The sequence below is a fragment of the Protomyctophum bolini genome (genome assembly GCF_963924005.1).
Source record: "Protomyctophum bolini genome assembly, chromosome: 21".
NCBI classification, from domain to species: Eukaryota; Metazoa; Chordata; class Actinopteri; order Myctophiformes; family Myctophidae; genus Protomyctophum; species Protomyctophum bolini.
The window spans coordinates 13,665,391-13,689,590 of record NC_137882.1 but is presented as its reverse complement, the minus strand read 5'-3'; the positions used below and the strand labels follow the sequence as shown (position 1 = coordinate 13,689,590).

General features: G+C 42.4%; 1 protein-coding gene across 4 annotated transcripts in view; it reads right to left on the bottom strand.

The window, feature by feature from the left end:
* The window catches only part of dnajb6b (DnaJ heat shock protein family (Hsp40) member B6b), a 35,610-nt gene extending 12,025 nt beyond the window's left edge, over positions 1-23,585 (bottom strand). For 2 of the 4 annotated variants that reach the window (XR_013966171.1, XM_080794105.1), the window contains exons 1-5: positions 23,445-23,585; positions 13,608-13,709; positions 9,228-9,337; positions 5,891-5,962; positions 5,192-5,299 (exon numbers count right to left, since the gene is read on the bottom strand). Coding sequence is in view for 3 of the 4 variants with exons in the window: in XM_080794105.1 (XP_080650231.1) it covers positions 5,192-5,299; positions 5,891-5,962; positions 9,228-9,337; positions 13,608-13,672 (355 nt within the window). In the remaining variant the exon portion in view is untranslated. Of the gene's footprint in view, positions 1-5,191; positions 5,300-5,890; positions 5,963-9,227; positions 9,338-13,607; positions 13,810-23,444 lie in introns of those variants that run through there. The other 2 variants (XM_080794107.1, XM_080794106.1) reach the window with 2 other exon arrangements.
* Between the last annotated feature and the right edge of the window lie 615 nt (positions 23,586-24,200).

The window sequence follows — 24,200 nt, the reverse complement described above, 5'->3', positions numbered from 1 at the left end:
CACCTGCTGCAATCGTGACATAATCGACCACATGCTTTGGAACTATTGCAGAGAGATAGGCAATGGGCATTGTGGAACTAGAAAGACAAAAAGACAGAAAAGTCTTTTCAGGGTCTGCTTGGGGAATTCATTCTAATGACACTGGCCTTTGAAGGAAAAATATGTGAACGGCTTCATTTCATAACTATAATGCATATCAATTTTCCATTTAACATTTTACTTCATATTCTTTTACAGTACTTTCAAAGCATTTATGGCATTTGAGTCATTTTTAAATGAAAACCTCTAATCATTAACAGACCTACAGACCATTTTATATTGAAAAGCAGAAAAAAGAAGAAATCTGAAAAGGGCCTCAGAAATCCAACAGATTATTTTCTTTTTTACAAATAAAATGCACACACACACACACACACACACACACACACACACACACACACACACACACACACACACACACACACACACACACACACACACACACACACACACACACACACACACACACACACACACACACACACACACACACACACACACACACACACACACACACACACACACACACACACACACACACACGAATACTATTATCCACTGCCATAATTTGTGGAACAATCTTGATAATTTACTGTCAAAATACCCTACCCTGGCCTAATGCCCAGTGGACGTAATGCTAATTTCGCTTTGCCAATCTGGGTCATTCCAGCAGGATACGGCTGGTACGACTGGCAATGTCTGCCTGCAAAAAGGCACTAAAGAAACCTCTCAGAACCTTGTAGCTGTGCTGGCTCTTAAGGGAGGCAAGCTTATAATACAACTAGACCTTGAGCACTGCACTAACCCATTAGCGTTCATTGACTGAAGTGAAGTCATTCTAGCTTACAGCTACACTCTCATGTCAATACAACAGACATCAGAACAAAATCTTGCTTGTACTCCTTTCAGTGAATGCCATTCCTTTGGTAAAGTGAATGCCCTTTTTGTCCGTCTTCTCTTATCAGAGATGAGTTTTCCCCGGGGGACGTTCAGAAAGCGAGGAGATAAAACAGCAAAACAGAACCAGCATGTCTTCTTTCCTTCGAGGGAAACCGGATCTAGCACACCCACTGTAAAGCAATTCTGTATATTTGTCTCAGCTGCAGTCTTTCAGCTGATTTGGGATCCACATAGCCAGCTGGTACCCACTGCAATTCACTAGAACAGTGGTTCTTAAACTTATTCATGTCAAGGAAGGACCCCCACATTTTGGGCCATGGACCCCCATCTGAAAATCATTGGTGCCAAATATTCAAATTTTCTCAAATCAAGAGTTCATTGAAAATAGAAAAAATAGTGCATATAAGCATCTGTGTAGTTTTATATTTTCACATTGGCTATTAAAAATGTGCAGATAAAAGCTCACAGCCCGTCACTGCATGTCACGCTTGTACATCTGCTATTTGTGAACATTTTTGAAAAATCTTTAAAGTGTGTGAAAACTACTGACTTAGAAGGCTGATTTACTGATTTACAATCAGCCTCATGAATTGATTTTGATTGTGTATCATTTCGCTGGGGACCTCGCTAGTATAGAGGCTCTCTCCCTGGAACCCCCTCAAATACCCCTGGGGGTCTCAAAGAGAAAGACTTTGAGAACCACTGCCCTATAGATGAAGTCCATTACATGGTCAGTAAAGGGCTAGAGGCTTGAGTTGTTAACGCTTCGCCAACTGAGGAATTCCTCTTTAACTCGCTTTAACAGCTGACTAACATGCCGAGGACAGAAGAAGCGAGGATGTAATTTGATGATGCAGTATAATGAAATAAGCCAAATTCAATTTCTCTATTTTGTTGGCTGATCTGTGATGGCCCTTTTTTTGAGTGGTGCAACCACTCCAAGGAACAGCAATGTCTGTGTTAACCTACTGTATGTGTCCCGTGTTAACCTATGTGTTAACCTATGTGACTATGACTATGAGTACCAGTAGGGGCAAAAGTCTCTCTCTTCCTGGCAACCTTATGCTCTGGCTCAAAATCTCTGTTACTGTTTGTGAATACTTCCAGAATAAACAGCAACAGCTGTGGTCCACCACTTCGTTCTGTATGTGCTAGGTTGCCTAGGTTATCAATTGCAACAGTATTGCATGTCAGAAAACATGGGGGCAATTTAACCAGTCTGCTGACCAGCTATCACTGACTGGATCCACACGCCGACACGCGGTTAATAGAATGTCCACTTTACAAGTACCACACTTAATTATATTCTTGTCTCCCAACTTTTTCCAACAAGCTTCTCTGTCTCACACACACCCACGCACAAGCACGCACACACGGGCAAGCTGACATACAGACGCGTTTACTGTACGTACACACACCCACACAACCCAACGTTACGCCATGTTCGACATGTGCTCCAACACATGCGGACACACACACACGCTTGGCGTTATTACAACTGCTCTTGTTTTAATACGGAAGCTATTTTTGAAAGCATTCCAGTTGAGTGATGTAGGCGCTCGTATCCGTACTCTCTGTCTGTGTCTGGACTCCATATTTAGAGCTGCACAGACAGGGTGAACTGCACATGCCTTCCAATCAGCAATACGCTGAACCCGTGCAGGCCATTTCCACACAACTGGACCAGACGAGTCAACTCCTAGTAGTCCATGACTACATTAACACTACATTATCACTTTCTGATATGAACGATAAGGTCATCATATGCTTGGCACTTGTCACAAATGTCACTGATCATCCCCTGTAATTCTATTTCGACCTCATCATTTGGGTGAAGATACAGAAAAAGGGGGAAAAGGTTCGTTTTAGCAGGAAGAGATTTGTTCCCTGACAGAACAATACATTCTCTGAAACATTAAAGGGATATTTCAGAATTTTTTAACTTAAGCTGTATGAAATACTTGCCATTTATATAGTGGTTGCAACTGTATTAATTGATTGCCCAAGTCCCGTGGTGGGAGTTCTGCTCTGGTTTTGGTGAAATATTAAGTAGTTCCAGTCATTTTGTGGGGGGCACAGGGGGCCAGGCATTAAAAGTAAATGAATCCACAAAACTAGTGTCATTTGTATTGTTGACCTATTATCACACGGAACTATGTCCAAAACTACGCCCAAAAGATAGGCGGTATTATAGTCGCTGTACCGCACCAGCTTAGGTGGTTCGGGCATTTGGTTAGGATGCCTCTGGGGCGTCTCCCAAGGGGGGTCCTCGAGGCACGTCCCACTTGGAGGAGACCCCGGGGCAGACCAAGGCGCAGTTGGAGGAAACACATCGACTCACTGGCCTTGGAACGTCTCGGGATCCCCCAGGAGGAAGTCACTAATGTTGCTCTGGAAAGGGAAGTCTGGAACACTCTGGTGAAGCTGTTGCCCCCGCGACCAGACTACGGATAAGCGGTTGAAGACGGATGGATGGAACTATGTTTTTTGTGTCCATATCACTACGCCCAAATAATACTTCCATGTGATAGAGGGGTCAAAGTTGAACGAAAGTTGAGCTAATATTTTAGAAATAGGTCAACAATACAAATACAAATTAGTAGTTTTGTGGATTAATTTACTTTTAATGCATGGCCCCAGACTAGTGCCCTCCACAAAATGACCGGAACTACTTAATATTCACCAGAACCAGAGAAGAACTCCCACCGCAGGACTCAGGACTCACAACTTAAGTTCAAAAATTGTGAACTATCCCTTTAAGACTAAGTAGTACTTTGTTGCATAATGTTGTTTATTTTTCCTTCTTTTTTTTTCTTTCTTTGTTCTTTATAAAAAAAAATCTGCTTGTGGTGATGCAGACTGCAGGAAAAACGGTACTGAGACAAAAAGTATATATTTATAGAGCAAGGCAAATGTCCTTTGTTATTAGTTCTGTTTTTATTTTCTATATCTGTCGATCACATGAGGATCAGATGACAATTAATGTCAGGGCAACCTGGGATTGACCTTGATCTCGTCGTCGGATTTCTTAGAATAGTGCTGTACTTGGGAAGTGATAGTGGAGGCTGAACAAACAGCCATAAAGGAGGCTGGGGGCTGGATATAGTCATAAAAGAAGAAAAAATCTGCACACCAATTGATGTTCTCAAAGATTCTTTACTGAATGGTAACGTTTCGGGCCGCAGCCCTTCCTCAGACCTTCTGGTCATGCATCAGCTAAGTAGCTGAAACATAAAATATGATGTAAATGTAGTTGTTGTAACTCCTGTGCAGTACAATAAATAATACAGTAGTTATGTTACTACTCACTCATTACAACAACCATTAGGTGCCATGCTGCAACAAGACAATGTTCTCTTTACATCTCTACATGACCGGACACCTACAGCAACCAGAAATACAATAGCTCTATCCTGTAGTCACCTCCCTAATCGAATTAGGTTTCACCAGACAGATGTTTTTTGTTCCCGCCAGTGACCTTCTACACGGCTCTCACTCTTGAAACAAATCAAGTGTCACAATAAACAAAACACTCCAGATTAAGCCCTACAGTAAATCCACCGTAATGGTACAGCAATAAACAATCAAGTTCAGACGGGACGTCCAGCCGAGCCGGTCAATGTTCAGACGGTGGGAGAGGGGACGTCGTGCGGTGTACTGCTGATGCACCATGTGGCGGAGGGTGAGGATTAGCGCAGGGCTTTCTAAAAGGCTTTCTGGGGTTTAGACCTCTCTCCACAGGGGCTAACAGAGGGAGAGTGGCTCTTCGGGGTGCTAAATCATGCACTATCTAATAGGAAAAATAATTAGGAATTGGCGCTGTTGGGTCGGCATGAAGATTTGATTGAGAAAACAGCAGGGAGACTCTATACAATGTGCATTTCTGTCTCTCTCTCTCTCTCCCCGTCTGTCTGTAGTAGCCTACTTTGTCTATCTGTCTCAGTCTGTCTGTCTCTCTCTACAATTATTTACTGCATAGGGCAAATCCTGTCCATATTCTTCCTAACCAGAAAACAGTCCAGCATAAAATATGCAGTGAGCTGAAGATAACTGTGATGAATTGTTAATACCAGCAGTGGATGTGCTCTCCTCGGACTCTATCATTCTGCATGTCTGGTCCCCTTTTCTATTGCTATAAAATATAGCAATAAGCAAAAAGTTGAAATGAGGAGATGGAAGGTTTCTGCACAACACTGTTGTGCAGAAACCTTCCATTTCCTCATTTCAACTTTCTGGTGGGTGGGGAACTTACCAAAGAAATCTGCAAACGGATCTCTGCCACCGAAGAATTCCCTAAAAACGTCCTCTGGATTACGGAATGTAAAGTTGCTGAAGTGGTCGCCATTGTGATAGTGGCCTCCTGTTGAGGAGAAGAAGAAGAAAAGCAAACTCAGGGTCTTCAATATGCTAAACTGTTTCCGTCTGGGGAAATAAAAAGATGATGAAATAATGCGATTGTGTGTCAAAGGTTTTGCACGCATGAGTTTGAACAGCAAATACTCTCCCTTTTATAGTTAACATATATACATGTTATACATATACATATACATGATATATAATTTATATATATTACGTGAAAAGGGGTAGGATGTGCACATCACCACAGTTCTTTGAGCACGGTGCTGGACCCATAAACAACCAAGTGAATGTTTGCACACGATATACTGCCCTCCCTTATTTATATTAAACCAACAAAGTTTCGCCCATGTACCTAATGAAGCCCTATATGGCTGAAACGTTGTTCTGATTGTTGGGTTACATAAAAAGACGGGAGAGCAGTATGTGTGCCCTTCTTCTTCATATACTATTACGGTCCCAGGTAGGTGTGTGTTATGGCGGTAATATTGTTAGGGCTTTGTACGGTATGTGTGCACTGACCACAGGGATCTTGCCTGTAGTGTACACTGTTATATCATAATATCCCTGGTTGTTATGCAAGTTATTCTCTTACCTCCTCCTCCTCCTCCTCCTCGTCCTGAGAGGCCTTCTTTACCATATCGGTCATAAGTACCCCTCTTGTTTTCTGGGGAAGAGAGAGAGAGAGAGAGAGAGAGAGAGAGAGAGAGAGAGCAGTGCTTTAGGTTGAATTAAGGGTACAAGAGATAGAGCAGATACACTGCCCATTATTATTTTACTTGTTGGACGTCATCGGTATTGGCAATCATAGGTTTCCGAAATAAATGTTAAAAAATTGTCGATCTACAAGCACGCGTCGCAACACATCAGCTTTTAGTTTCGTAAAATAAAATATATATTATTATGTGGATTAGTGGTTGAATTAAGTTCAGTTTGTGTATTTTATATTTACTTCTTTGCTTGTTCATTGCATAATTAAACGTATATATGTTCTTTTTAAGTTTAATACTTAAACACACTCACTGCACATAAATTAATGAATTATTCCAAAACCGTATCATGCTCAGTAAATAGCAGATCTACAAGCTCACAACCGCTTGGCATCAGTGAAGCTCACTGATGCCAAGAAGGCTTTTTCTTTTTCTTGAATGCATGCCTTCATCCAGTTGATTGTGTCCACAACACTGCAGATTTTGTACTATTTTAAATTGTTAAGAGTGTTAGCAGGGGTCTCCAATGACTGTCTTTCCAGCATGTTAGTAAACAAAATATTAATTTCAGGGATAGCAATTTGATTTAATCAGGAGAGAGAACGCATACTACAGAATAAACAATGTAATTGGAAGTGACGAAACAAGAACAAATATAACAGACATTAATTGGGAACACTATGAATTGGTTCTCTCTCCTTTTTTTCTTTTTAATTTTTTATCCCACGATTTTGCAACCCATTTTTTCAACCAGTGTCAATTATCAAATGTAATCCTGGGCGCTACACTTCCTCTGCCATGCTTCCTTATATGCATGAGGAGTCCAAGCTGCTTCTTTTCACCTGACAGGGGGGGATTTTCCCTGGCCGGACGTAGCGTGTGGAACATTATTGGTTATTCCAACCAGTTCCTTTCCCCTCCATCAGCTGGCCAGGGGGAGTGATATCACTTACAGCATATTTTAAAGGTACACTGTGTAGCTTTTTGCAGGTTGTTATCAGTAAATACACCTTGCAGAGAGCCGTGTTTACAAGCGACCCCAAGCAGGAGAACATACTGTAGCAGCCATTTAGATCCTAATATCACCCAGAAGGCTATTTTGTTGTTAAACCTGCTAAGCCTAAGTAATGGTTGAGTAGTATAATTTTAGCATATGATTCAGTTACTTCAAGGGAGCAATTCCAAATTGTTGTAATGGTTGCAATAAAAACTGCAATAAACAAATACTGAAAATGCTCATACGCTGTATCACCGAGCACTAAATCAACAATACATTTCAAATGTTGAGTGTCTACAGGGGCACAATTGGCCCATGTTCTGGGGAGGGAAGCCAGCTGGGGATATAGGTTATACAAGCGGGATATACATATTACAAACTCACTATGAACTTATTTTGAAAAATTGTGAAAATGTGCGCATATATTTGAATATATACTTTTAAATTGACCATTTTTAACTAAAATCTTTACTTCTGAAGGCCTGATGTGGAGATCCGCGGCCAAATACTATACACTGTAATTTTGGGGGTCCTTCACATGAAAAGGTTTTGAGCACCGCTATTGAAACATGCAGCGACCTGAGGCCGATTTTGTACAATCGGCCTCAGGTCTACTTTGGTTACATGTGTTCATGTAGTGAGAAACCTGCTGAAACGCTCAAAGGACACAGTGTCTCTGACATTTCATCACAGGCCAGCCGCCAAATCGATAGAGGTAAGTGATATTATTTTGTTAAAATGACTAAATGAGTGTCAAATATCTCTATTATTCTGATAGCAATCATTGTTATAGACTGTTTGTTCAGTAACAAGGTTCTCGCTGTCTCTCCAGCACTTTAGTAAACAGAAAATGCATTTTCAGGTCGGGATACAAAATTCAAATAAAAGTTAATAAATAAAGATGTGTGTGGTATAGGTATAATATAACTCCACTACATCTCAGATCCAAATATTGTACTTTTACTCCACTACATTTATTTGAAAACTTTAGTTACTAGTTAGTTACTTTGTAGATTTTGATTATTATTACAAAACATTAACCACTTCAATTCATCCCTGTATACGTTATATACAAGCTCACAATCCGTCACGATGCAAAGCAATGTGAGCTTGTGGATTGCTATTTTATATATTGCAGTATTTCTATATTGCAGTATTGATACTTTTACTTAAGTAGAAATAAATGTGAGTACTTTTTCCGACACTGTGTGTCAAATGTTACAGGATCATACAGAAATGCTTGTGTAATCATTCTGTGCAGGCCCCATCCTTTTCAAACAAGAGCTCGTTCATCGTTCAAGGTCTTCTCTTCTCAGAACAACAGAGACAATGTATTGTTGTGAAACACAGTTTTAAGTTTGTATTTGAGGCCTATTTGAGACATTATTTTTTGTATAAAGAGCTGGGAAGACAGGTAGACCCCTGATTTTGAACAAACGCTGTGTAGCAAAACAAGCTCCCACACAAGCCCTGTCACATTGTATGCTTGCTTTGAAGAGACTGGCATTTAAATGCCCCATTTCCATGTCACTGGGCGAGTGTTACGTGTACATGTACGAGTGTAACAAACAAGCTCCGACGGCTCCACTCACAACGCGTTGCATCACAACCCAATATGAGCTTGTAGATCTGCTATATTCCACTATATTTGACGTACGGTAGGTGTTTAATCCATAATGCACCTTTCCCTTCCTAGAAATGTAGTAGAGCCGAAAGTACAATATGTGTGTACACTAGCTGTACTTGTAGTAAACGTGCTTTGTTACTGTCTATAATCCACCACTGAACCAAGCACATGTGTTGTAATGGGCAACCTGAACCTTCCTTGTAAACTGACAAATAAACAAACAAACGGCCGGCTATACTCTTTCATTATTTAGTGTTTAATCCGTTGGCTGGCACCTCACAGGGACGGTGTGCTAATCCCCCACTGAACCAACAAGCACATGTGCTGTATAAGTTCCTTGTAAACTTTTTTTTCTTTTTAATATTTCTTTCCAGTTTTAAGAAGGGGACACTAAACACACATGTAATACCATTCAAACAGCATAATCCACAATGCATACAGTGCAATACACCCACATGCACAGTGCGCACGCACACGCACACGCACACGCACACACACACACACACACACACACACACACACACACACACACACACACACACACACACACACACACACACACACACACACACACACACACACACACACACACACTTACCATCTGACAGCACCTCATATGCTTCCGACAGTTCTTTGAACTTCCTTTCGGCGTCCTCCTTGTTGTCGGGGTTCTTATCTGGATGCCATTTCAAAGCTAGTTTTCTGTACCTGTGATGCCAATAACACACACACACACACACACACACACACACACACACACACACACACACACACACACACACACACACACACACACAAATAACGTTAATGTAAAAACACAAAGCAGCAAACACAGGGTTCACTTGTGAAAGAAGCATAAAAACATCAGTTTTTAGCTGAAACATGCCAAATTTGATAAAAAGGAAATCTATGATAAGAAGGGGGAAGTGAAGCAACCATCTTCATGTCATGGCGTGCCGACCTTGAAAATTAGAGCATGTCATGACAACCGTTTCAATCTGCAGTGCTTCTCAAATGGAACAAGTCAGCCGATTTAACCGTGGCGCTTCTCAAATCAAAATCACCTGATTTAACAATTATAAGTATCCAAGTCCCTGTTGTGATATTTAGGGAAAAACAAACAAACACACAGCTCAAATAGTTTGATGATTTTTTTCACGTTTAACCCATTAAAACCAGGATAACATCTGTGTCATTTTAGATCGGCTATTTAAGAATAGCAGATAAACAAGCTCACATCTGCACATTTTTATCATTTTTGAAATATCTTGAACGTGTGAGAACTACCGATTTATATATATTAGAAGGCATTTGTAGAATCAGGTAGAATCGGGTCTTATTAATGGGTTCAGGCAATTGCTAGTGTGTGTAAAGGGAGGCTTTTACATTATAGCAGAGAAGCAGACACAGCCCAGAGGAAGACATTGAGGCACATGTAGGGTCTTTCATACATATGCGCGAGCGCACACACACACACACACACACACACACACACACACACACACACACGCACACACACACACACACACACACACCAGAAATAACAAAGACAGACCTAAAGTCGAGGTGGACTGTGGTCCAGCAGCCCTGCAGTGTGCGCTGCATCAGCACATTGCTGCTAAAGCACAAGGCGAGCAGCAGCAGCCATGGCAGTGGATACCCTCATAATACGGATGGGACTACGGGGTATTGAACAGTCTTTGTGGTCGGATCACTTTTGTTGGAACCTATGACATTGTTGGCCGATCTAGAGAGGCCCCAAATCAATGGTCCCCATTGAGTGAAAAGTCGAGACTGGGGTCAATACAGTATCGAGAGTGGTGGATAAATTATCAGTAAAATAAGTGACTTTGAAACCAGAAATGAATTCTTTACAAAGCAATAACATTGTGGCGTGCTGCCAATGTTGAATATGAATTAGTCCATGTTCTCTAGTCTGGAAAGCTGGCAGAAAGGACGCCATTTTTGAGATGAGCACAATCTATCGGCTGTATGACTAATTCGGTCTCACTGCATGAGTGTCCTTCACACCTCGTCTACTTTAGCCAACTATCAGTTTCCTTGGAAATAGTCTGAGTCATGATCTAAATAGATTCAATATTTATGAACACCAGTCAGAATAGACTTGGCTTAGCCAGCCAGATAACTGCTATGACTGGCTGGGGCGTGTAAAGGTGGGCATCCTTAAAGGATGTGTGGCAGTGTGGAACAGCTGTTGTTTTTGGAACACATTTCCTGCTGTTGGCGGAGATCTCCGTCAGGTCTAATCCAACGCTTCACCGCCGATGATGGTGATCTTCGTCACGTGGTCTTTTCAGTGGTTCATGATCGCGCTCTTCGTCAACATATGAATGGTTGTAGGTTGTTAAGCAACAGATACAACCCGAAGTGAGAATTTCGCCTGCCATCTGCCTCCACGTTATCAGATTTAGAAAGAAATGGCCTATAACTAAAGAACCGATGATCACGGTTACAAAATGTATTTTCCGGGGGAAAGAAAAGATGAAACCGTCAAAACACACAGTGGGTTTTCTTTGTAATCCGGTTCATGTCTCAGGTCCCGGTGGGCCTTCAAAATAAGGGTCTTGACTGAAAAACACTGGTGGTTTTGGCAGAATGAATGAATTAAAATCTGGCAGTGAATATGTTAACATCGGATAAGGTGTCAGTAATACATTTGCACATCATGGCCCGTTGGATATGGGACAAATTTACTTTATCAACAAATTTCATGATGATACTTAACTCATTAAAGACCGGGAAGGCATCTGTGTAATTTGAAGTGAAAAGGAGAACATTACAGGTGGTGTGTCACCGTGGCCCCAACTCAGCATACTTTACATTCCTTAACCTGTGGGCCGGCCAACAACACTAATGTCATTTGAAACAGGGCTGTGCTTCTTCTCTGCTCAATATCTAAACAGACAACCTCTGAAAACAAAACAGAGGCCACATGACACTCCACACACGTGCAGGAACAACATGTCTGGGTGACTGAAGCAGGCCTGTTTCAAGGGGATGTTGTGAGGTGAACAAAGCATAACTCATCATTTGTCGCACAACATCACTGTTGGCTAAAAGACAGATTAAACCAATGTGAAAAGGGTGCCATTTCTTCTTATTTGTGTTTTATTTCTCTATTAATTTGGTCATTAAGGTCCACAGAACGACAGGCCTGCTCTGCCGGAAACAGTTATGGCCATTTTTGTATACCACACCATAGACAACCTATAAAGGCAACATTTTCCAAATTTTTCATTATGCTTTAAGTAGCATGTGACAAACTAGGGGGTTTTCCTGATTCTGAATCCATTCCAACCATTAGTTTTACATGAAAAACACTCCTTGGTCTAAATTCGGCCATAGGATGTTCGGCCACTAATGCTTGGAATGGATTCAGAATGATGCTACTTAAAGCATAATGAAATTTGGAAAATGTTGCCTTATATATACTGTAGGTTGTCTATGGTGTGGTATACAAAAATGTGCTGATGCATAACTTTTTTTTCGCGATGTTTCCAGCAGAGCAGGCCTCTCATTCTGTGGACCTTAATAACCAAATGAATAGAGAAAACACAAACACAAACATCGGCCTGGTGGAGACAAAAAATGAAAACAACCGACTAAAAACGACTCCAACTAGAAGAAGTGCCCCTTGGGATAAAATCTGAAGGACTAATATAAAAGAGTGTTGCACATAAATGGGCCTCCTGGTGGCGCTCGAAAAGGCAGAATTGAAAAATGCAGGCCACATGTTTTTCCTTGGGCTTTAGGGAATGTGCAGACTGTGCACACAATGTTTTGTGCATACAAAGTTTTTATGCAGATTGGTGCATGTAAAGATGTGACTTGGCCTGTTATAGCACTACCATGAGGCTGATTTGAAAAAATTGGCATTGCATTTTGTACAAAACGGGCCAGTCTTGAAAGCTTTGGAAGGCAGTCTTAGCCAATCAGTGTAGAATCTGAGAAATCCAACAGATTCGTCATGGTCACATGACTACAGAGATCATGTGTACCGATTTGCGTGAGATTTGGATGAAATCTGTGCGACTAATATAAACAAATGTGTTTTGCAGAAATCGGCCTCATGGTGGCGCTCTAATGGGGAGATGTGGAAAATGTAGAGAAAATGGCCATGGCCTTTGGGGAGTGCGCATACAAAGTTGTACACAGATCTATAGGTAAAAACAGGAATTGGCCTGTTTAGTTATAGTGCCACCGTGAGGCTGATTTGGAAAAAAATAAGTGGCATGTCGTCCTCGGCCTAGTGGAAATGTACGTGTATAATTCCACGGAAATTGCACACTGTGAGTTGTGACTTTGTTCAAAACGGACCAATCAGGCGAGCTTTGGTAGGCAATCTTAGTTAATCAGGATGGATCATGGGAAATGGTGCAGATCCGTGTTGATCACATGACTATGGAGATTGATCCATGATGTATGGATAAAAATGTGTACAAGTAATTACAGAAATGTGTTTTGCCAAAGTCGGCCTCATGGTGGCGCTATAACAGGCCGTTGTGGAAAATTTGGGACTGAGGTTCGTCATTGGCATCCAGGGAGTGTGTGTGTGCACAGTTTGGCACCAACCGGCTTGACGGTGCCAGAGATTAGCTGGTAACGGACGGACGGACGGATGGACACATGGAGTGCAAAACATACTCTCTCCCCATGCCTTCGGCCTGGTGGAGACAATAAGTGACTATGAATTGAAAAGGCGTTATAATTAGCGAGTGACACAGCACTTTACTGTACGTGACAGTAAAGCGGTGTATGGCAACGATGCGTGACAGCAAGCAAGGTTACAGGAAGAATAGTGGAAACTTTCTGCATTGCAGCACGCCTCACTCTTCTTGTGGTCTCTCCTGTTCCGTTTGCACAGCTAGAGGAGGCTATAATTAACCTATTGCATCCTTCTCCACCGCTCCACAACACATTTCTAAAAGAAACAGCAAGGGTACAAAAAAATACTCACGCTTTTTTTATGTCGTCTTGCGATGCACCTTTCTGGACCCCTAGAATGTGGTAGTAGTCCCCCATGGCTCTGCGTGTGTATGCGTTCCTGTGCAGAGGTCCACTGTGAAGAGACAATTGTTAAGTCCTGTTATTGAGGCATACTAGTACAGGCAGAGAGATGAGGCTTCAACACCAAACCGTGTCTGTGTGGGGCTGCTGAGGCCAGCCATGCATGAGTGGTAAGACAGATACGCCTCCCCTCCCGAGGGGGGGGGGGCATTTAGAAAGGGGAGGGGGCAACGCAGCAATACATAACAATCTAATCCACTGCACTGAATATAGAGCCTGTTTATAGAGGAGGGGGGGGGGGGGGGTCAGCTAATCTAACATTAGCCCAGTGAAATTACATAACAGTGATTGGGGGATTCAGAGCTCAACCCCTGAGGCTATGGAGGTGAAAATGTGATTTATCTTTGCCGTTTTTAAAGTGCAGATCGTGACGTGGAGTCAGTCTTGTGAAGCTGCTGTGTTTTTAAGACATGACCTGGTGACGCTTCGGTTATGAATCTGGGCTTAGTTGAAAACATGACAGAACATGTCTGATGGAAAAGCATTAACACGAGTTGAGTATCACTCCTCTGAAAGCAATGCCACAGTACCAAACCCATAGCCTGGCTCGCTTTTTATTTGTGTAGCCTCGACATTTTACTTTTTACTTTTATATACATTTATTTGAATTTCACCGACATTGACACTCTGAAGCAGCTTCATTTAAAAGTACAAACGATTCCTGTGTGAGGATGTACTAAAACTGATAATGCGATCGTGAGTGCTGATTGAAAGAATGCCAGACTTTGCCTTGCACCACTCCCTTCCCTACAGTGAAATACAATGCAAGGATACATTAATGATGATAATAATCTCCACCGAAAAAAGGAATGTGGCACACAATCCATCACTTGGATTGTTTGCACTCTATAGCAGTGGTGTTTTGTAATGTACGTTGAGCTTTTTATCTTATATAAAGAAAAATGCAGGAGTGAATAAGAGCAGAACTTCAACTCTACGGGTAGAAATTGGTTAAAAGAACAGACGTGAAGGAACTTCCCACTTATACTCACCATTCCCTTTCTTTATGGATCAAGGAGAGTAATTAGCTGATTAGGATCTCTCTAGACAGGCAATCTGCCAGCCAACATTGTAAAGGTCTTGACAACTGGATTTAAAATGTCGTCAAACGTTGAGCGAGAGAGATAGATGTACATTGAGCGAGAGAGCTAGATGTACGGTGAAGGAGGTTCTTCCCCTTCACATGATAGGGCGAAATAACAGGAAAGAGCCAGAAACTCAAAGAAATGTGGGTTCCAAATAGACTCCAGCTACTCAGCAGCATCAAAAACATACTGTAGCTATTGTGACCTACCAGCCTTTGCGAACGCATGTCTTTTGTTGTCCTTCTACACAACATTCAACTCAGCCAAATACCTCACAAAGTACAACAGCAGGCCACTGCATGGATGGTGGAAATACCAGGCTATGTAGTTGCATAGTAAAATAAAATCTTGATGTCTTAAAGTCTTTCTTAAGTAGACATAAATATAAACGGCATATACTGTCTCTTCAGAATACATTATTTGTGTTCATTCAATACCCAACTCTGCTGTTGTTATACACTTTGTAAGCTTGTAAGCAGATCCTAATAATACAAAATCAGACCCGTCTGAACTGAGCGGTGCAGGCTGTGAGTGTGTGTGTGTGAGAGAGTGAGTGAGTGAGTGAGTGAGTGAGTGAGTGAGTGAGTGAGTGAGTGAGTGAGTGAGTGAGTGAGTGAGTGTGTGTGTGTGTGTGTGTGTGTGTGTGTGTGTGTGTGTGCGCACTCACGCACACACACACTCACCATCTTTCATTATAAAATGTTTAATGTCAAAATAGCCAATCGAGGTGCCCAGATGTCCCTAGTGCCCACCTAGGTCCTATCCTGTATCCTCCTGATCATATGGGTCCATGTCCTGGGTGGAACATTTGTGAACCCTCATGAGCTGGATGGGCAATACCAGGAACCCAAGAACACCAAATGAGAAAGAAGTTACAATCAACAACAAAAGAAGAAAAGCACCCATTCTGTATGACACACTTTGTTTTGAACAAGTAGCCCTAATACTTGCTGCTTATGCTTGTTGGCTGTGTCATAATTTTCCAGGTAACTGGCATAAGATTCATCACTTGAAATCACTGTCATTGGCTGAATAGAAAAATAAAATTAAGAGAGAGAGAGAGAGAGAGAGAGAGAGAGAGAGAGAGAGAGAGAGAGAGAGCGCCCACTGTAGAGTCAAAAGAGAAACCAGTTTACAGATTATTCTTAAATCTAGGCACAGTGGTGTCTGTTTACTGTGGCCTTAGAAACGATTTAAACAAAGAACTCCACTGTCATATACACAACTTGGCAATGCACTGCTAACACCAGCTAACACTCCAAAGTTAGTCAAATTAAATAGAAAGCAAACGATTCCACTCTACACTTTTACTTTACGATATAGTATTGAAACTCCACAGCTATGCCAGTGTTGCATGGCCTTGTTTTTCTGTAAAGTGCTTGTAAAATATTGGTTGTGGTTTTTTGGGCGTGGTTTGTCAAGTGTAGTTGCTTATTTGGGCTTGCTTTCTAATGTTGTTTAAACATGTATTTGGCCGTGGACCCCCATCTGAACATATTTTGTAGCAGCCAGGGACCCCATCTAAGATTTGTGTCTCAAAATAGCAGATCTACAAGGTCGGCTATTTTTAAATAGCCAATGTATATACCGGTAGGTTTAAAGTTCTCATTTGGCCTATAATCACTTCTTTTGCTTGTTTAGAAGTAGACCTGGTTGGTTATTACTCTCACAGAATAACACCGCACCACAGCTATGCCATTTGTTACACAGAGACAGAAGAGATTAACAAAATATAGTGGACAAGAGACAGATAAAAATCACAGAATACAGACAAATCGCATCTTACCAAATTCACTAGGATAAACAAACCACTTAGCAGTAGTACCACTGGGAGTCCAGTTGTGTCCTGTTGGTTTGCTATTTATATCCTGTGCCCTTTCTGACTAGGGTGTGTTTATGTTATGAGGGTGTGTGTGTGTGTGTGTCTGTGCGTGTGTGTGTGTCTGTGCGTGTGTGTGTGCGTGCGTGTGTGTGAGACGTGTGTGGATCAAGGTTGCACCAGCCAACATTTCCTGCTCCGCACTAGTTGGTGCAGGCAATAAAACCCTGGCACGCTTGCTTGGCATCTCTGTCAGGGTCCAGGGTCAAACTCTCCTGACCATTGACTACCATACAATTTCCCTCCAATGGTCCTGCCTCTTCTCACCTTCTTTATTTTCCTCCTTCCCTGCACCTTTACCGGTAATCTCCCTTAAATTGTCTTTCCTTCACTTCCTCTCCCCTACATGCAATCACACAGCTCTGAAGAGTTACATCTCTCCCAGTCCCCACTAATTTCCCCTGTGGTTCTGTACAACCTTCACTAAGCCCTTGACTCATCATCATATCGGTTCATCCCCATGCTCAACTAATATCACTGACCTTCTGACACCCGCCGCCTAGTGCCCACTCACCCAGTGAGAGGACAGACCAGGCTGTGGGCTTGTATACCTGCTATTTTTGAATAGCCAACACAAGACTCTAATGTATAAAATGACAATGAAATGGCCGGGTTTAATAGGTTAAGCCTGCGTTAAGTACCACAGACCTTACAGAAATGTAACCCAAAAGTCCAAATTTAAAAGTCCAAGTGAACAATGCAAATCCAACTTTATCACTCAATTGCCAGAATATCTGAATAGGACATATCTGTGCCCTGGATATGTTTTAGCCATTCAGGCATTTTAATGTCAGCCTTTGGATTCAGTATAAGCATGCTTGTCACAAGCATGTCACAAGGCTTTCACTGCAGCCAAACAGCCCATGGGAATACATGAATTCACCATGGTGAGATAATTATCTAGATGAGCTAGTTAGTTAGTTGCTGTGAGAGTGAGGTCTAGCCAACACCAACTCGGGATTCCTGGATCGCTGCCCTCCACAATTTCCTATCCAACATCAGGTTCTTGGGTTCTGCAGTGTTGTCAGCCAAGTTGTCGCGCCGCAGCACGTCTACATAGGTGGTACGCTTCTTTCCCCTCCAGGGTTGGCTCCCATAGGGTCAATTTACTTGCCTCAAGTTCTGGGTGCCTAGCCTCATCCTTCTCTCTCTGACTTTGTCCGTGACCCGTGGTAGGTCCCCAGAGGTCCACATTTCTGATGTGGTCCGTCCATGTGACACCTAGTGCCATTCGTAGCATTCTTGTGTAGACTCCATCCAGGGCTTTTTCCTGTTGTATTGTAAGGGTCTATACAGTAGTATTGACTCCACAGTAGCTATGAACAGCCGCCTCTTAAGGTCTTCTACCATATCTGATTTCCACTCTCCTCATCCCGTGCAAGGCTTTCCAGGAAAGTGTTCTCCGAACCTTCAGATCCTGTTCAGTTAAGGCAGTCCAGGCCCCGATGTACTTGAAGTCCTCGACTCGCTCCAGCACCGAGGGCTACTTTATTAAGTGTCCCCAAAAGTATATTATTGTTTTATGACTTTTCTTAGCATCAACGTATTGGTTCAGGCACCATTTGGGCACCGGCACAATTAAAAAAGGACCAGTTAAGCACCGGTATCGGATGAAACCCAAATTATACTCAAATCATTGCTGTGATGAGTTGAGAAGCGCAGAGGGATCGCTCATCAGTGCGCCATGGGCAGCTCATGGCGGGTATTCGCTCACCTAGCATTGTGTTCTGGCGCACCTTGTGAGCCTCATACACACAACACTGAGTGATGCGGAATGAGAACTCCTCAAAACACCAGGTTTTGGAATAGTTTATTTACATGCAAGTGTATGGTTGTGGGGCCGCGCCCCACAACACAGAGAATCAGGGCAGGGGAAATACAGCGTGGAAGATACGTGCGCATGTGCACTGCATACTCCCAGAACAGACACTCCTTCAGTTATTCAGTAATATGACAAATGACAATATACCCCACACAGGCACCACCTGACGCATGCACATGTGCAGCTGTGCACACACACCAGACACAGAGGCAGGCAGAGAGCCACAGTTTGACATCAGTGGAGTGCATCAGACAGTGTAAGAATTATGGAGCATGCCTTCTGGTACTAGTTGATCATGCTGTGAAAAATACCATTATGTAAGTAACAAGTCCTGCATTACGTGCAATAATATAATTCCTGCCATCCAGTCAGTGCTGCTTTGCCAAACAGTTGTGTTTACTCAGCAACTCTGTAACTCTGAATGGCAAATGCGTTTCATTTTGAAATATCTAACTTTCCTTTATAATGGAAGTCAATGGGGCTGTGACCAATCAGAATTTGGAGTTATACAGTATGTCAAAGATATGTTTGTGACCGCAGGTCGCATTTACTATGAAATCGTTTTTTGTCCACCAATGTATCACTCAAAATCCCCATATATGGGAAAGCCCCCATATATGGCGCCCATGTCTTGTGACATCACGTGACATTATCAGGGATGGAGATCCCTGATGTCATAGTAAATGTGATTAAGCCCATATATGGAGATCAAACCCTTAGATCTCCTTATGGATATATGTCAGAACCCGTTATGACATTCCATATGTTCATCCTTCCCGATCCATCCCTCCTCTTCAATGTCTCCCTTTTGACTGATACCTGACCATTCAAACTCTAGATGGGCCTGCCCCGTCTAGTCTAGAGGGGCCTGCCCCGGTGAAAACTAGAGTTCAGACAATTAAGGCCCTGCCCTACCTGGGTCCTCATCAAACCAAGTACACTCGAGATACTGCCCCTGCTGCCACCCTTAGTTCTCCATATGGACCTGACCTGTTCTGACATTCCATATGTTGATCTGACCTCATCAAACCCTGTACACTCAAGACACTCTCCATATATGGACAATACAGAATTAATTCCATATGTTGATCTGACCCCCCCCCCATGCAAAAGTGCCAGTGCTCTCCCAGCAGTCCGCTGTCACCCAGGCGGATATGTTGATCTAACTCCCCATCAGAAAGTGCCAGTGCTCGCCCATAGTCTGCTGTCACCCAGGCGGATGCGTGCACCTTCTCGCCCTCAGGCGTCTTACTGGTATTGACTACTACTATAATAGATGACTGATGTGATGTCACAGGCTAAGGGCCGATTCATACTCCTATTTTACAGCTGTTTCGGCGCTGTAGTGCCGAAATTATTTCGGCTCGTCAGAAATTTTCCCCGAACCTCAAATGACATCACATTGTAGGCTGAACCGACTTTTATTCGGCTCTAAAATAGGAGTATGAATCGGCCCTAAGGCTGGTCACATGAAGTTGGGTTGAACGTGGGCACAAAATTTATGTTTTTATATAAGATAGTTAGATAGATGGCGCAAACGTACGTAACGTTGTGAGTGCTAATTCCCCCGTCCTGGGCTGAATGGGACTTGAAAAACCCTGTTGTATTTGTCTGGCATGGCGAAGGAGGTGGTGGAGGAGAGGAGTGTGTCACCCGCGTAGTTAAAAGTAATATTGAGTGATGTGCGAGCAGTTTAAAGTTGCAAATAACTTTGGCATGGCTTTGTAGATTGCGGTGGTGGTAAAAAGAAGCAGGAGAGAAGTGGTAGGCGACCGTGTTGTTCCGAAATTCCTTGAGACAGGACAACGGCGCGTGCAGGCGTTCTGCTGCGAGCTGCCCGTCTGCCACGCACCCCCCCAGAAATGTTCCCTGTGTGGCTCTGCTGCGAGACGCTGTGTAATTCCAAAAGGGGAGGTGCCGGTGTGGTGGGTATGGCAAGGGGAGTATTGCATGGAAAACCATGACCCATACATTAATCTGTGTCCCTCCCAACATGCATTTCACTTGTGACGCGTGATCTGCGTGGGAAGATGGCGGGTGCTAGGAGTCGAAAATGAACTAAGTAAATTAAAATAGTAGAAGCAAATGGTTTGTGCCTGCAAGCATTGGACATTGAGGTTGTCCATGTGCCGTGGCGTTGTGAGATGGGCCCCAAAGCGAGCAGCAGTCTTACTCTGTGCTAAGGAAGTGCTTAGACATTTTAATATACTTTTTTTTTTCCGACAGCTTTTCTTAAATTTAGAATACTTTCCAGGCACTGTCCAAGATCACAAAATAAAATATTATAGAATAATTATAATAACATAAGATGATTATTATTTAGTAAAGTAAGTGTGACCTAAGGATAACTATAAATAGTTCACCATCCCTGTGTTTAAGGAAGTGCTCTCAGGTCTGACTGGGTGAGTCTGCCAGTGCCCAAGGACATGCCAACCCCTATACAAGCTGCCATCGACCAAAGCATGTCCCCCAACTGCCTCCAGGTACATACCAACACCTGACACCGAAGATAAAAGCTGACACAATTAAAATACACAGATGTCTCAGTCTGACAGCAGAACACACACTAAAATTAAGCATGCACTTGGTCTTGAAAACAAAACTTGTTTTCCATGGGACCTGCGAAGACATCTTATATGCAAACCGAAGGAATGTGGTTTGTCACCTAATAAATAAAAACAAAAACAACAAGCAAACAAAAACAACTGATCATTGTTTAACCTAAACTGTGCCACCTTGCATACACAGTGGCAGCAGGCCTACACGAACATCAGACATCTGACCCAGTGGGTTTGTGGAGTACAGAATGTAAACTATGCCATTCTCATGGCACATTCATGCTCTATTTACTAACAGGGGGATTCTCTCTCTCTCTCTCTGTGGTGTGTGTGTGTGTGTGTGTGTGTGTGTGTGTGTGTGTGTGTGTGTGTGTGTGTGTGTGTGTGTGTGTGTGCGTGTGTGTTTTCTGTCTTTGGGTCTATCTTGAACCCCACAGGTCTTAATTATTGTAGTGCATAAGATCGCCACAAGTCACTAGACAATAAGTTACTATGTTCTACACTACAGTGACGTTTGCAATCTGGTTCACTTCCTATCACTGTATACCGAAACCAAGAACAAAATGTAATTTTCTTTTTTTTTATGATAATAACTGCCCTCATTGGTAAACATAACGAGGCGGACATAAGTTTTATAACAAGACAGATATAAATAATACAACATGTGCTTGCTTATCTAAGCTGTTTCCTTGTTATCTTCTTGGTAACACATGTCTTATAGCCTATTAGTTTACAAAGTAAGAATTTCAACTAGTCATTGGCATTACTAACTTTAAAGGGATATTTAACTTTCAAAAAGACTTTGGCCTGATCTACTCAGGCTTATGTGAATACCCCAGACAGTTTTTAAGTTGCTTGATTCAGTATTAAAAATAGATTTTAATTTGTAAACAGCAACATTGGTCTAATTACTTTCCTATTCAATATCTCTATTCTCTACACTTGGTCTATTGATAAATGTGTGTGTTCTCTGTGTTCATGTCAAGGTACGGGTTTGTCTACATGCGTTCAAATCAGGTTCAAATACAATGTAGTGTAGTGTATTTGCCAGAGAATCACTGTTTACTTATGTATATATATCCACTAGAGCGGTGCCCATGTCAGAACAGGCCAGATCCATATATGGAGATATAGGGGTGATCAGGTCCAGATCCCGGGCAGTGGCTTTTGTGCTGGTTCTGGACAACCGGAAATGCAGAGTACCCGTTCCACCCATCTGTCTGTGTCCCTTTTATTCCCATATATGGAGCTCTGTCAGGCAGGCCCAAATATGGAGTGTTGTGAATTGTGATGTCAGAACAGGCCAGCTTATGGAGACCCTGGGCAGGGGCCCTGTCAGGATTCCGGGCAGAGGCCGTTTTGGGGTTGTTTTGGGGCGGTTCAGTAAATGAAAAACCACGGCCCCCTCATGTATTAGGACAATATCAGTCATCAGAAAAAAGACGGGTGTTTTTGATGAATCTATCATGGTCAAATTGACCAAATTAAAAGTTTTTTTTTAAAGTGAATCACATTTTCATTCAGAAGGATGAAAAATGTTGTCTCCTTCTCGTTACCAAACGACAGCCCTCAAAGTAATAAACTCTTCTACTTCTGCTGCTGTACAAACCGAGATCTGTGCGTCATAATGAAGCAAGTTATAGTTCAACTGTAATTAGGAGAGATAATGGCAAATACCACCTGCAGGTGGGGTGGTAATGCCGCCTGCAGGGCACATTAGCTAGTCTGTTACAGAATGTTCCAGAAAATTAGTAGTACGTAGCCTAGTAGATAATTTTCTGGAACATTCTGTTAGAGTTTGCTGTGTAGGCAGCGTACGTTCTGTACATACAGAAAAGACAACAAAATCTAAAAGATTAACCTACCCAGCCTTTTATTGCCGTCTATTTTGCAAGACCATAGGCCTATGCCTTTCTTAGACGCTGGCAGCTAAAAAGGTGAATATGTCATCTGGTCAACATGATTTATTTGGGTCAATGTGATACAGTGTTGAAGTCAAAGTATCTAGTTGTACTATACTAAAGTTTAACGTGTAGGCTAACTGGAACAATGCAGCCTTGGCTAATTGGCTTGTAGCAAACGTCGCCTAGACAAAACGATAACTGATTTAACGATAACTTTTATGATAAATGTTCTTATTCATGATATATATGTTATATATCGTCATTGACGCGCCAGCAGCAGTGTCCAAGAAAGATGCTACCATGCGTGGCCATGACGACAGACCATCACCACTGAGGCCAGAGGTTGATGATGTGGACACCGTCACCGTGGGCTATGCGACGCTTGGACGTCCTCAACGGTCCGGGGGTGAAATGACACCTTTAGCCTACATTGTAAAACGATACCTGTATTATTCCGGTCTTCATTGAAGGTCACCCACCTTTTCGGAGGATGAAATGTCCCGTGTGACCTCTGGGATATTTGTAGCCCTCTGTTTCTTGTTGATATTTTCTCCGCACGTGCCCAAAGAAGTAGGAAAACTGCTGGGGCTGTTCAGCTGTGTTGTCTCTGGTACGTTGTCCTTCTGTAGCGTCAAGTCGGACGAGCGTACACAGTTAACTTCTGGTCTGTGATTTCAAAATAAAACTCAAGTTAACAAAAGTGTTTTTATTATTAATGACAAAGAAAATGTAGAGATGTTAAATTGCTGTTTATCCTAAAATGCAAGTTTAGATTACAAAATGTTTTTAATTCATATAGTTTTGTGTAGGCTACTTTGAGAGTTGTGTGGATAACTTGGTGCCTGACGCCACCTGCTGTAAGCAATTGAGAACATAATTCATTCATTAGCTTTGTTGGTGGTCCAGTCTCTCATATAGTGAGGCCGCCTCACTTAGGCCCGTTCTAACCTATCGTTCAATTTATGATGAAAGCGCCAAAATCTGGATATTGGGCCATCCCAAATTATCATCCTGGTGGGCGTACAGCGGTTGCTCAAATCTTCCTAAACGACCCTCTAGCTGCTACAATATTTGCTGTAGGAGGCTGAAATGTTGCATGAAGGTCAAGTGCTTTCATACCAATTGGCTTAAAGGGGTGGGGCAAATGCAATGGGAGTGGCCTAAAATAAAAAAGGTGCATAACTTCCAAGTAGACATACAAATTTGCACAGCATTTTCTTTTTTGGAAAGGTTGG